The sequence below is a fragment of the Hippoglossus hippoglossus genome, chromosome 5 (genome assembly GCF_009819705.1).
Source record: "Hippoglossus hippoglossus isolate fHipHip1 chromosome 5, fHipHip1.pri, whole genome shotgun sequence".
In the NCBI taxonomy this organism is placed as follows: Eukaryota; Metazoa; Chordata; class Actinopteri; order Pleuronectiformes; family Pleuronectidae; genus Hippoglossus; species Hippoglossus hippoglossus.
This window is the reverse complement of record NC_047155.1, coordinates 3,409,339-3,424,725: the sequence shown is the minus strand read 5'-3', so window position 1 is coordinate 3,424,725 and position 15,387 is coordinate 3,409,339. Positions and strand designations below refer to the sequence as shown.

Below are 15,387 nucleotides of genomic sequence, written 5' to 3'. Positions count from 1 at the left end.
AAAAACTCAAATTATAATTTCAAGAAAAATATTCAACACGCATCTAATTTAATAAAACTCTGAGGGGTGGGACTTCGGAAAGAAAATTGTCTGTTTTGACAAAGGAATTAAATTGTTGAAGGCTCCAAACACCTCAGTGCCCGTCACCTGTGAATCAGTTCATCGTTATCATGTTGTCATCGTAATATTTGGAGAAAAAGCAGCAAAATATAATGAGTTTAAACTCGTAATATTACAAAAAAGATGTATTTTTATTAGAGTTAAAAAATTCGTAACTTATTCTAAAGTATAACTTTACAAGACGCTCCACATTCAACACATCAGGCAAAGTTACGACTTTATTCTCCCAAAACTGTAAAATCTATTCCTGAAATCCCGTCGTTTTCTCTCTTCAACCCTCTGTCGTATGATCCAGCTCAGATCTGTGACTGGACGTTTCCCTGAACTGGGACGAACACAGTCTGGGACTTTTTTTTCAATTCACTCCGTGTACTGGGAAGAAAAAGCTGTTGCTGCAGATACCGCGGTCATCAGATGCAACCCTGGAAATGTAATTCAATACAGAGTGAGGGAGCAGGAGGTCTCCATGAGAGGTCTCAGCTGGACGAAGAAGAGATAAACTTCACAACACACTCGGCCGGCGGAGTTTTAACACGTGTTCAGGAAACAGAACGAGCTGAAGCGAGCGTAGGGACCAAGTCATGACGGGAGCAGAGGAGGAAGTCAGGTGATGTGTTGCATAGAGATGAAGTCTGGATGAGCAAGAGGCTGGAGTCGATGGAAGAGTTGATGTGGTGTCAACCAAAGTTATTATATGTTTATTATAATATTTGTTATTTTAACTTGGGCTGGACGATGTGGCCAAAACTTATATCAGGATAAAAATTATCAGATAAGTTGATCAGGAATCAACTGTAATTTAATGAAAGAATTCCACTGTCTTATGTGCTACACGAGCCAATCACATGTTTTTTATTTGTGTGGAGTGGGAACTAAAGACAAGGCTGCGTAAAGATGGACGAGTCTCCACTTCCTCCCGTGAAGGGATGAAAATGAAGCTAAAATGTCCTGGACACAAATATATAGAGAAATTATTATAGAAACTGCACCTGAAACATATCTCTGTTTATTAAACTTATCAGAAACATGAAAACTTCAAACATAAGTGTGATAAGAACTATGACAGAAACCATCCTTGTGATGCTTTTCGTCTGTCCCATCCACTAACATGGAAGAGGCCTGCTACCTTAGTGGAACTGTCCATCTTCATATAAACTCTACAGTGAGGACGTTGCTTCTCTTCCTGTTTAAACTCTTTATTGTGAAGCTTCTCTCCCGACTTGTGGCTCTGAATCAACACAGCGTTGTGTTGTGTCACAGTTTGTTCATTATGATTTGTTAACGCTGAACCTACTTCCTGCGAGACGCCTTATTGCTCTGAGCGTAAAGCACATTTGAAAGTGAAGGAGAGATATTGACGGGGGTCGGGTTTGGACGAGGGTGGATACTTGGAGGAATGAGGGAGGGTGATGGAGGGAAGAGGCTGGAGGTGGAGAAAGAGAGAGATAGAGAGAGGTAAGGCTGTAATGAAGGAGGTATTGATTTTCTATTGAGGCTCTTTAATCAGAAGCTGTTCAGGCACACCCTGAGGGAGAGTGTGTGTGTGTGTGTGTGTGTGTGTGTGTGTGTGTGTGTGTGTGTGTGTGTGTGTGTGTGTGTGTGTGTGTGTGTGTGTGTGTGTGTGTGTGTGTGTGTGTGTGTGTGTGTGTGTGTGTGTGTGGGGTCAAGTCCATTCAAATTACACTTCATCTTTTTCTCTCTGGACGCCTTGAGTGTGTGTGGGTTTCACGCTAAATGTTTGTGTGTGCCTTTGTTATATGAAGTGTTTGTGCGTGTGCGTGTGTTTGTTTGTGTGTGTGTGTGTGTGTGTGTGTGTGTGTGTGTGTGTGTGTGTGTGTGTGTGTGTGTGTGTGTGTGTGGGCCGGCAGTGGACAGATAGATGAGGCTGCCCAGTAGATGGATGAGTGGAACAGCCAGTCGTTCATCATGTGGAGAACAAGGAAGGAAGGAAACACTGTGATGAGGAGGAGGAGGAGGGGGAGAGGATGGAGGAAAAGAAGGGATGATGATGAGGAGGAGGAGGAGGACGGAGAGGAAAAGCATGGATGAGGGTCGAGAAGGGGAAGATGGGAGGAGAAGAGGATAGAAAAGAGAGAGAGAGTTAATGTTAGAAAATGGTACAAAATGAAAAGAACTTAAGGGGAAAGCTGAAATATAATAACGGTGTAAAAAAAAAGGGTGAAACTGAAGAGAGAGGGAGAGAGAAAGGAAGGAAGGAAGATGGGAAATAAGAGGTGGGGGATGAAGAGGAGGGAGAACAGGGGGAGAAGAGGGAAACAAAGGGGGAGAGGAGAAGAAAGGAAGATGAAGGAATGTATGGGGAAGAGGTGAAGAGGAGACGAGCTGAGCGTAGAAAGTTGAAAGTAGAAAACAAGATGAGAAGAGGACAGAAAAAAGAAGGAGCTCGGAGGACGAGTGTAGAGGAATAAAGTTTGAGAAAAGACGAGAGAAGAATGAGATTGTTTAAATTCACTGGATTCATAGTAAATTGAATACAACATGAAATCAGATCATATTTCTGTGTTTTTTAAACCTCTAACCTTCAGGGAGAAATACTCACAACCACTGCAGCATCTTCAAGGACAATAAACACAATATTTGCTCCAGAGGAAACAACAAATGGAGAAAGTAATCACAGGAAGGTGCAGACAGTTTGTGCTCGTGCAGGAAAGACGCACCGGAGCCGGCCCACCTCCAGCCGACTCAGAGAGGAGACGGAAACCTTCTTTTGTTGAGGATCTATGAAATCGTTATTTAATTAATCGTTGATTCATTAAATCGTCCTCCTTCTAATTGACTCCCCGAGCTGATGGCGAACCGATGTCGGGCTGTGCGGGGATTGCAGAGCAGAACACAACGCGGTATCGATCGGCCCATCGGCTGTCCTGGTTCCAGGAACAACAGTTCATTAATGCAGTCTAAGAGAGACTATCTGTCTCTATTACTGCCTGTTGGCCTGCATGGCAATGATTTATAGGCAACCTGTGGAGACGGCTAATGTTGCCCTGAGTGGGAATGGAGGAGTCAAGTGGAATGAGGCCAACAGTGAGCGGTGTGCAGGTACCAATAAAGGGCCCGATGTCAGGAGCTGTAAAGATGCTCTGTAGGAACATAAGTCTGCGACGCACACAGACAACAAACTGTCTGTTCTGACACACGCAGGAGAATCAAGCTGCTCCCTCCTGGGAGACTGTTGCTGGCAGGTTGAGCTTGTTTGTTCATTTCTCTTTATGCTGCGGAAAAAAGTTTTAAAGACAAGTTTTGTTTTTTTCCTGCTTCTGACGTTTTAAAGAAACATCAGCAACAGATGTTTGGTGAAAGATGGTTGAATATCACACTGGTAATTAAAGTGTAACTTCAGCCCTGAGTTTGGGTGAAGTGCCTAAAGAGAAGTTATCCATATTGTACCATCGAGCGGACGATAATTCATTTGTCATCGCTGCTTCCCTCTTATGTACAAATACTTTAAACTATGACACACTTTTCCATCATGGTACGAACTGTAAATACTGTCATTGATGTTGATGTTCTCAGTTACACGCAGAATCTGTTGGATCCTCACATGTGAGTCTCTCTGAGGTTTCTACGTTTTCTTCCATAGATTGTTTTGGTAGTTTTACTCTTGTTGAGGGTTCAGAACAGAGGATGCTGCACCTTGTTAAGATCTATGAGACGAATTGTGATTTGTGAATATGGGCGAAACAAATAATATTTTAATTTGAACCTCCTGGCACAGGCGGCCGTGTCTAAACCGTGTCTGAGGAGCTCAGTGGTCCTGAGCCGTCACAGGTGATAGGAGATATATTTGTTCATTTGCCAAACAATATCCTGTCGATTTATCTTTTCAATCTGTGGATCAAACAAGCGACTCTTTAGTTTTTTCTTACATTTGCTCGACTGATCTTGACGCACGGCTTTCTACTCTGAGCCCCAGTTTGCAGGTTGTGAAATGTAAAGCAAGTCTGCCCTTAACCACAAGGAGCACAGGATTTATTCTAAGTGGATCAATGCCACTGCTTGGCCACGTCACAGTGTTTGTTTCTGTAAATGACGAATGAGGAATAACACGAATCCAAGAAGCGTCAGTAAGTGACTGCGCTGTTCAGAGTGTTCCAGGGGTTGTTTTGTGATGAAAGGCTGTAATATACCGACTTCGCCTCAAAACAAACCACCAAACAACGTAATGGGCCGAGAAATGAAAGGCACATTTCCAGCAGTGGTGTTGAAGTGGATTCTTCTGTTATTACTGAGAAATAAGTGAGAAGAGCAGAGAGAGAGAGAGAGAGTCCGACAGATTCGAGGCTTCTGGTCATTGTCTCCTCATCCAAACGCGTCTTTGAGGAGCGAGGAGGATGTTTTTCAGCGAGGAGAGAAATCATATTACTAAAAAATGCAGATTTTCTGATTAGTATTTGATCCGGTGATGTGCTTTAACTTGTGAGGTAAACTAATTCGGTCCATTGCTGGGAGACGGAGCCCCTGTAGCTCAGGCCTCAGAGCCCCACATGTAAACAGCAAGTGAGACGCTCTGCACACGTCCTCAGCTGATTCCCAATCTGTGCTGCACCAACCTGCCAATGGGAAGTAAGTCGGTGAAGCACAAACACGCCGGAGTCGTGATGTTATCTGAAGTTTGTCGGTATATTGTGGAAGGATGTGTGTTCGCGATGAGAAGAACAAAACAAACATGGATGAAATCAATATTTTTTGTTTTTAGGAAAGAAACAAGCTTCATTCTTTCACACGTTCGATCATATGCATTTATCTTTTTACCGTCCACACATCTGCAGGGACAGAGGCTAGATCCTCACATCCTGCAGAGCTGCAAATAACAAGTTGCTAAAAACATTTATCATCATTTGTACAACTCTCATTACTTCGGGTTTATGGCCAAAAGATAATTTACCTGTTTCAAATTGACTCTTGAAATGATGTGTTTGACGTTGCGACGTTATTTTTAACGTGGAAAATTTGAAAGAAATACTTTTACAGCTGCAATCTAGTTGGACCTTTATCTTAAGATTTAGGCTGAATTGAATCAAACATCTAACGCCTGACCCTGATACTCAGCCGGGTATATCTGAGAACAACCGACTGGGTTGGACATCTGGAGAAACGCTCGCAGTAGAAACGATGTTCCTTCACACCGACAGGCGCCAGTTGAGGTGCTTCAAGCATCTGATCACGGAGGCCTCCTCAGCACCTCCCAGACCAAGGGGTAGACCCAGAACCTCCTGCAGGGACCAAACTCTGTCCGGCCTGGGAATCGCTCAGGATCCCCAGGAGGAGCTGGAACGTGTCTCCGTGGAGAGGGACGTCTTCCTACTTGACAGACTCCTCCCTCAGAGGACGATATCCTCTGACAGGGTCTTTTTAACTGTTTCAGATTCTCGGCTGAAGACTAAGGGAGACGGGGCTTTTGAAATAAGGAAAGAAATACTCATGCAGCTTCCTTTAAATACAGCATTGCCTGATTTCACCTATTTCTACTTTTATATTATCGGGAGGTCTCGGTGAAGTTTCTGTCGCAGGTTTAGTGTTTTTATTCTTTTATAACAGAGTTTATCAGAATTAGTATTTGTGTTTTTATTCATTTTTATGTATTTTTACTTGTGTTTTTGTTAGTGAAGCACTTTGTAACTGTATTTTGAGAAGTGCTATATAAAGTAAGATACTACTATTATTATTACTATTAATTATTTCCTCCGTGAACCGATCTCAGGTAAACACAAGGCACTGAATGAATGGACTAATCGTAGATATGAGTCGAAGAGTTTTTCCTCTTTTCGTCTCCCTCAAATGTGTGATGTTTTAGTGCGTTCGATTCCTTGTGGACTTGTGTGTGTGTGCTGCGATGGCTGCCGTGTGTGTGTGTGTGTGTGTGTGTGTGTGTGTGTGTGTGTGCGTGTGTGTGTGTGTGTGCGCGCCAGCCTGCAGCCTCACTCCCGGGGGCTTCCATCTTCAGGTATACTGTGAGCCAAGTGTGTGTGTGTGTGTGTGTGTGTGTGTGTGTGTGCGTGTGTGTGTGTGTGTGTGTGTGTGTTTATGATCCGGGTTTATCCTTTTACCACAGCTGTTACCTCGAGCAATAATTCAACATGAATGGATCAGAGTAGAAACGAAAGCTTAAAAGAATTTCAAGTGGCAGCGGAGGGGCGCTGTGTGTCGCTGGGTAAAAACAGTGTCATGTGTGTCGGTATTTCACACACAAGAATTTACACAAAAGTCAAGTTGGGTTCTATTCACGATGAAGGTTCTGATCTGAATTCACTGGATCCGGATAATGAAATGTTCAGACTTCAAACGTATGAAAACGTGATCGTCGTTCCTTCTCCTGGAAGTTTGACCTTCAGGCTGTTTTTTATTATCTTCTCTTGAAGCAGGAACGTTTCCTGCTTAGTTTAAATCTCTGAAGACTCGAACGTGTGTGAGCTCGATTTGTGACATTTATTCAACAGTTAACTCTCACAAGAGATTTTAAACCAAGAAAGAGCTTTTACTTGTACAGGAGACATCATCCATTCAGTTGTAAAAGTTTTTTAATATATTTTAAAAGATTAAGATTCTCTATTATTCATTGATTACTACATTGAATCAGCAGCTCTCTGACACAGAACCTAAAGAAACAGATATACTGCAATAGACTCACTTTCTCAGCATAGATACATGAATACATATCCAATACTGTGAGTTTTGGTAATAACAACATTTAAAAAAAGGTTTTGATTCTACAAACTTTTGATACTTTACAATGTGGAACCTCAGAGTTACAGAACCTAAGTTCATCAGTTGTGTGAAGCTGTCTAGTTGTTGACGATAACAAGAACGTTTCATATATAAAATGCAGCTGAAAGTGCTTCACAAAAGCATCTATAAATAAATAAAGTAAAAACATAAAATACTACAGGTACACGAAACAATGAAACCTACAAAGTAGTTTTTTTTACCACTTACTCCTCATTTTAAATCCATACTTCTGTATCTTGTGTTTTTAGTGTTTTCCTCCTCAGGTCGGTCGAGGTCTCCTCACAAACACAAACTTCTCTTTTCAATACGAACCTCTGAGAAGGTGGAGCAGGAGTCGTGTCGTAGTTTTAAAGGTCATGTGAACATCTCAGGGCCTCAGCGGTGTAACATCAGCGTTATTGGCTGTGGGAAGATCGACTGTTAAAGCACAATGATTCATCCTATCACCGTGTTTCCACCTCCTGTTTGTGGAAGTGGCTCTAATCCCAAAGCTGCCGCTGTCTCGTCCGTTCTGTTTATTATTATGAAGTGTTTCTCGCTGCCGCTCCCCGGTGGTGCGATGACCTTCCCTCGCTGAGGGCGGAGTCACTCCTCATTCTCCAGGCGGAAAAAACTTTTTATTATGTTCTTCGTGTTGTCATCCTCTCAGAGCATCCCCACTGTTCTACAAAACCCCGGCAGCAACACTGTTAACTGACCTATTTCTTCAAAATGAACTCTGCTTTTTGGGGTTTTGTCCTGTTTCTGCCTGTTTGACAGAAAGAAACCCAACGTCCAGTTGAAGCTTTAACTGAAAACGCTCTCAATAAATTCTTCCATGTCTATTTCTGACACTAGAGGAGTTAAACCGACAGATTTCCCGTCTCATTGCCCTTCGACACCATCAAGGATAATAAGTATTAATTGGATGTAAACAGCTGGGGATTACTGTAAATATCAGATATCCATCTCAACCAAAAGAAATGATGCTAAAGTTTATGACTAAAGCCGTTTTCAGACATGACCTACGGGTAAAGTACGGAGAATCGGCTGCTGAGTTTAAGGCAGTTGGCAAAAATCGCAGGAAGTTAAAAGACAAAAGAGCTTCAAGAATTCAGTTTCTAACGAAGTCTATAAGAAAATGACTCTTCTTCTCACTTGATTTATAACGTCAGTAAACATTTTCTTCGGGAGTTCATATTTAAATCTCTAGCTTCAAGTCTCCTTCGATACAGCACGATGTTCACTTTGTTAATTAAAGTCCCGTTTAAAGTCAAAAAGACGATGAAGCACAGTGGGCATTGGGGCATGGCTACTGTGTGATTGACAGCTAATATCGTCCAATGAGTGATCACAGGTGTAGGTGGGGGCGTGCGGCTCTCAGTCAGGCTCCACCCCCTCCCAGGTTCTCCAAATATGGCTACTTCTGGTTTCATAAAAACAAGATGGCGCTGGACAAAATGTCAAACCAATGGGTGGCGTCACGTTGGGTTGACACTTTTGAAACTCAAGTTCAAATGTTCAATCATAATTAAATACTTTATTGTGCTAAATCGTTACTCTAACCCACTGAGCGTATAAACATATAAGATTTATCTGGTAAACTCAACGTATGACAACACAAACACACTCACACTGAGGTGAATTCAAACATTCAATGAGTCCGAATGAAAGCTGCTCTCAAACCTCAGATTATCCTTTTTCCTTCTTGTGATGTAGGATCCACTTTAACATCACAGGATTCCACTTCAAACTGCTGAGCTCTAAAATATTAAACCTGGGCTTCAGCGGCGAGCTGTATGGAGCAGGGTGGATGTAAAGAAATACAAATTACAGCAGAACATCAATTAAACATGTGGGATACTAAAGCAACGCGCAGATAAACAACTGCACAACAGGGAGCAAAGTGTTTCTACCTCCTCGTCGTCGCTCCTCCGGTTGAATATTGAAATCACACCACGTGTTCGCATGTTGACAGAAGCTCCGAGGATTTGTTTTATACGTCTAATCTCACAAAGGCCGAAGTTAGTGAGGTTTTAAAATTAGTCTCATAAATCACGGACCCCTGTCTGTGTTTTTGTCTGTTGGTTTGTCAGAGGGATTGATGCTCATTAGCTCAGCAACAGACAAGTTAATGGACGGAGACTTCTGTTCGTACTCTGCATTCATTTCCTTCATATTTGTTTAATGTCTTCCGAAAACGTATAGATACGGATGAAAGAGACGAAACGGAGCAGTACCACTGGTAATCACAGGGGGGCGGTGTAGCCAATAGTTCAAACAACAAGAGAACATTTTCAACTATGGAAATGACTCTTATTGATAATTATGGTTGTGAATAGAATTCCCTCGTCCACATTTCGTTATGTATCACCATGTGTCACCTCTGTGCTGCCCTCTAGTGGATGTATTGCTCAACAGCCCTGCCAAAGTAAAGGATGCACGGAGTTGCGTGGGTAGTGACGGTTACAGGCTCATTTAAAATCAACGTTAGATACAACAATGAACGGAGGCTTTGTCCTTATTCGTTCACGTCTTCCGAAAAAACTTACGGATACGGATGAAACAGACAAAAGGGCGCAGTACCAACGGAAATCGTAGGGGGGCAGTGTAGCCAATACTTCATACGAGTCGACCATAGGACACGAGGAAGAAATTACGATAGTGAAAAGTTTTAACTGTCCACCGACAACAACTGTTTACAATTCGGCCGCTTTTTTAGGAGCTGCACCATCCACATGTTTATCGTCAACTGAAAGTCTGCCCTCTAGTGGTTCTATTGCTTCACAACCATGGACACATGGAAGTATGTGTATCGTTTTTACAGCTGCATCTCTTTTTATACGTAAAGGCAGCATAAATGAGGTTTTTAACACAAAAATAACTGATGGATTTCCACAAAACTTGGTGGGAGGATGGGACATGAGCCAAGAAAGAGTCTATGAAATTTTGGGATGGATCCACATTAAGGGGGCGGATCCAGGAATTTTTTTGATCACTTCCCGTAACATTGTGAGCAGCATTTGTCATTTTCACTGATTTCCTGGGGACTTATTAATCGATCTTGATGGAAAAATGTATTTTGGGCCATGATATATCGGTGAATGTGTGTAATTCCATGTATGAATTGTGCACTGAGCGTATTTAAATGTGGTTCCATGAGGGCGTGCTGGGCCTGGGCAGAGGGATCCGCTCCACTGAGCGTCATCCTAGTTCGATTTCTGTTTCCATTCCAGCACCGAGAGTTATTCTCAGTCTCTTTGTTTGTGTAGCTGCGGTTGATTGTTCATTATCATCTGTGTGATGTGTTGATTCACCAGCCGCTGCATCGTTTGGCGGATGTTTTACTCCTGGAACTCAATGAGCACACGTTCTGTTTGCTCTGCAGACGGAAAACAGAAGCTGTGCAGGTAACTGGATTATTATATTTGTCAAAAGTGTGGATTATATTTACCATCTGCTTCTAAAACTCCCACACTCACAGTAATTCAGTTTCACTGTGAATGTAATTAGCAGCGATTTGTCACTGAAATAACTTGTTTGAATGTTTCACCTCTGAATTGAATCAACATGTCGGGAAACTGAGTGTCAGACGCAGAATGTGGACTAATTGGACACGGACTCAAATTGAATTGTGGGTTGATTTTTCTTTTTCTTCTTCTGTTTCCTGATGTGTCAGAGAAATTATGTAGAATTGCAAGAAAGAATTTAACAGTATTTTCAACTTAATCACTCAAAATAGGTTGAAATTGGGAATAATCACCAAACGTGGGACGTTTCCTTGTTGTGCCAAATCTGACCATGTAAATGAATGTTCATGTTTTGATTTAAGCATCAATAATTTGAGTGATTCAGCCGTAGTCTGCGACTCCTCAGACCTCTGTGGGATGTTACCTCTGTCCTATTTGTGATGCCATTTCCAACAGCGCCTGAAGGCAGCATTTGTATAATCTGTATAATCACAACACAGTCCCCCGTGGTGTTCGCTTTAATTGCTAATCCTGCTCACAGAATCAGGGGGAGAGGTTGTGCCGGTGCAGGATATGTGCACAACTTCAGTTTAATTAAAAACTCAGGAAATAAAGCTCATTTGGGTGTAAAGCTGCTGCTTTGTTCTCAGAGTGGGACTGAGAAATGTTAATGGATCTGATTCAGTGAACCTGGAGAGTTTGTCTGAATGCTAATCCCACAAACACACTCACAGGTAACACAACTTTTCGCTGTGGGGTCTTGCCGTCATTGATCTGTGCTGGACGGAGCATAATAGTTTTGGTGATTTGCTCAAGGGCACGACAGCAGCTCAGACATGGACGCCTGGTGTCCACCTCAAGACGTTCAACCCTCCACGCAACACATATGTCTTTTAAGTTGTTCTCATTTGGGAAATATCATCGTGTTTAGATGGCAGCAGCTTTGGTGACGACACAAACATTTGACTTGACTCGACGTCTCACACCAGGGGACGAGTTTGTGAACTTTACCTGAATCATGTAAGTTCACACTGTGTCCCTTGTTTTCACTGATTGCTGTGAATGTCGAAAACAAAATCATAAAACAGTTTTATAATAATGCTAATGTGACAAGTGGATATTGTGCTGCATATCCCGAAATAAACCCAAACTACATTGGACACTGCCTTCTTGCAGATTTGGAGCCATTAGTGAATTTGAACAATTGCACATCCATTTTTGACTTTTTAATTTGTTCCATGTCCTATCCACTAACATGGATGAGGAGGGGTTTATGACCTATACTCTAGCCAGCCACCAGGGGGTGATTGAGACATTTTGGCTGTCGCTTCGTCCAACTTTTCTTGTTTGGATATTTTAGCAGAAAACCAACAAGTTGTCGAATATGTAATTCAAGGACAAATTCTCATGATGTAAATGCAAGAAAAAACACAATGCAATTTATTTAAAAACACGTTTGTTGTTTAAGTTTAGTTGCATTTGAACTTAATATCTCGTTGTGTCTCTGCATCCGGACGTGAATCCATTTAAAAAAGGTGGATTTTTCCAACGCAGCTGAATCGGAGCCCTGAAGTGAAGCTCCAGTAAAAAGTTACAGAGTTTAATTACAACCACTGAATAAAATCATACATTTAAAACAGTTGTTATAAATGAATAACTTACATTTCTATCAGAATTAAACATGAATAGCACTGAGGAATACATGAATACAAAGAAACTTTAAAGAACTGTTTCACTAAACCTTTTCCTACTGAAGAGAGCTGTGATTGGCTGTTAGCCCCTGACCCCCCGACAGCTGTTGACCCCTGACCCCAGATGTGATCTCCAGCACATCACTGGACTTTCAGCTTCAACCAACAAACAAACAGGAGTGTGGAGGCCCCCCCCCCCCCGACATGTTATCTCCTGAATGTGAATCTAACAAGCAGTTAGCGTCCTGCACATCAGCATTACTCACCGGATTCTCCCGCACAATCACAGTCGCCGTCGTAATTGAGGATAAAAATATTACTACGACATGAAGCTCATTTGAATTCATGAGCGGAAATTTACATGAAAACCACAAAGTCAGCTCTCTGAGTCATTTACGGACTTGAAGCGGCTTTATGCTAATGTGTGCGTGTATCATCGCACCATGAATCCCCCAGAGGAGGAAGCTTTTAAAGATAATTTGCTTATGGAGCATGAGATCGTTGTGCAGCAGAGACACAGGAAGTGCTTCTCCTGTTTGCTCTGAAGCCGGATTTCTATGGAAACATGCATTTTGATGAACGACGGTTTACAAAGACAACACTTACACTCATCTGCGTGTGAAGCCTGAGTTCTTCTGACATCTGATTCAAGCTGAGAGGCTCCGTGTGTTTCTTCTTATTATTTATTAAAAAACTCGAAACATTCAAACTCTCTCGTACACACACACACACACACACACACACACACACACACACACACACACACACACATTAGATTTGCTGAATCAACAATATTCCGTGTTTGACTGAGAATCTCCTGAAACAAACGCTCACGAGTCCCTCGGGGTCAAGTTCAATTTGATTCATCAGAGTTGGACCAGTCAGGTTTCACTGGGAAGGTGAAGGTATAGGAAGGACACACACACACACACACACACACACACACACACACACACACACACACACACACACACACACACACACACACACACACACACACACAAGTCCTACGTTTAAAATTCAACTCTAGTAAAAGCACATAAGCACCATCATTAAATGTTTCCATAATTTGAAAAGTAAAAGCAATCGATACGCACAATGCTCCATTTCTAAACGTTGTGTCATTATGTATGAATGAACGCCTGTTTGCTCGATAAATAAAATCCATACTGAGACTCTATGAAGCAAATCTTCACCTTCTTCATTATCATTTCACAGACTCGCTCTCAGAGGTTTGTTGATTTCTGAGCTCAAATCTCAAATGTCCCAGTCAGTGATGTGGTCTGTTGCAGCTGTTCTCCACGATCTGTCTTTTAAATGACTAACACGATGTTATCTGTTGTCTTTTGTCCTTCAGATCCTCCGTCTCTCTGCGTCTCTTCCTCCCGACACATCCCGCCCGCTCGTCGCTCCCTCACCTCGTCGGTCCAGCATGTCGCTGAAGGTCCAGACCAGTAACGTGACCAACAAGACAGACCCAAAGTCCATCAACTCGCGGGTGTTCATCGGCAACCTCAACACAGCGGTGGTGAAGAAGTCGGATGTGGAGAGCATCTTCTCCAAGTACGGCCGCGTGCTGGGCTGCTCCGTGCACAAGGGCTACGCCTTCATCCAGTACGCCGGCGAGAGGCACGCCAGGGGGGCCGTGATCGGGGAGAACGGCCGGGTGCTGGCGGGACAGACGCTCGGTGAGTCTGTGTGCTTCATCTGTTTCATTCATCTTAAGACTTCGATGAAGAGGACACGTGCAAACGAGTCGTGAAGCAGTGACGTGTCCACACTAAATAGATTTTGGGATAAAAGCTTGTTAAAAATTTGTTTTCATGCAAAGTTGTTTCGAGGTGAATTTACCTTCAGCACATCTGAAGGTCATTAAAATGGCAAATTGTCATTTTACAAAGATTTCTGCACAAATTAATGAAACAGAAAATAAAATCTACCTTAAGTTGAAAGGACCTAAATGACTGACACAAACTACGCTATATATTTTATATGTATACTCAAGATATATTCCCTCTCAAAATGGGAATAATGAGGTTGTAATTTCCCCCCAGAGAGTTGAGTTCACAGGATCTTCAGCATTCAAGTGGTTAAAATGACAAACAAGGTCTTTTGTTCCACTTAGGAACAAACGAGTGAGTCGACAACAACAAACCATTATTTCCGTCTTTGTTTCTTTTTAATGTGACTTTAAGGCGACTGACGCCCTGAAGGCTCCAGTGAACACAAGCAAATCTTAACGTTCACTCAAGTTCACTTTGGTCCAAATCATCAGCGTTTGTCTGACAACATTTTTGGGGGCTTCTGTTGTAGCTTGACGGCTAATAGGGCTGCAACGATTCTCAAAGTCAGACCGAAATCGTGTGTGTGTGTGTGTGTGTGTGTGTGTGTGTGTGTGTGTGTGTGTGTGTGTGTCCACCAAGCACGACTTCACACACCGCATGTTTTCATGTGACTTTGAACGTGTTATATGTCGTAGGAGATAAAGTTGCCGAGAGCCAAATACTGAACCTCAAACTTCTCCTGAGATGTGTGTTGGTATTGAAGCTGGAGATTAAAGTGTCTTTAGCTAAATGTCTCTCTCTCTCTGTCATACGATGACTTAATTAACTATTTTGCAGCCAGGAAATGTAGACATGTGCGTCTGCAGAGTTTGTAAAGTTTTGTAACTTTTCCTCTGTTTTGTTTTACTCTTTTTCGTTTACCTACTTAATTTATGTGAAGTCCAGTCCAACATGTTCTTCAGTGTTCGTCTCCTCACCAGAGTCTTACACCCCCGATGTCTACAGACTGTTGCTGGACACAATCTTTTCAAACTTGATTTGATTGATTCACGTCTTTAAAACATCACAGTCCTGTAATGATATGAAATTCCGGCCTCGTGGAATCGTTCACGAGCCCTGAGCTCCGTCACAGCCATTTTCTCTGTGAGCGTGTGAATGTGCCACCTTCCCTCTGTGTTACTATAAAGTATCAGAGGGGGAAATGGGATGTGAGCTGAGTTTGCCTTTAAGCTGCTGGAGAGTTTTCCTCCATCTGTCTGTCCCCCCCCCCCCCCGGGCGAAGCAGAGGAGCCCGACTGTCAGCGAGCTGGTTCAGTCACTGCAGGACGGAGAGCACGTTCCTTTAATAGACTCTGAGCGCAGTGTGTGTGTGTGTGTGTGTGTGTGTGTGTGTGTGTAGTGTGTGTGTGTGTGTGTGTGTGTGTGTGTGTGTGAGAGTGTGTGCATGTGTGATAAAAGAAAATATGTGAATGAGTATAACTGAAAATGTGTGTGTATTGGGTGGAAGGTTTAATTGTGCGATCTCACAAAACACACACACGCACACAAATTTATCTGGCATAACTGTGATTTTGTGTGTGTGTGTGTGTGTGTGTG

The 15,387-nt window shown here is 42.6% G+C and overlaps 1 protein-coding gene across 3 annotated transcripts in view; it reads left to right on the top strand.

The window, feature by feature from the left end:
• The window catches only part of raly (RALY heterogeneous nuclear ribonucleoprotein), an 88,390-nt gene that overhangs the window by 47,080 nt on the left and 25,923 nt on the right, over positions 1–15,387 (top strand). For all 3 annotated transcript variants that reach the window (XM_034586412.1, XM_034586411.1, XM_034586413.1), the window contains exon 2: positions 13,365–13,695. In XM_034586412.1, coding sequence (XP_034442303.1) covers positions 13,440–13,695 — 256 coding nt within the window. In that variant the 5' untranslated portion in view covers positions 13,365–13,439. The remainder of the gene's footprint in view (positions 1–13,364; positions 13,696–15,387) is intronic.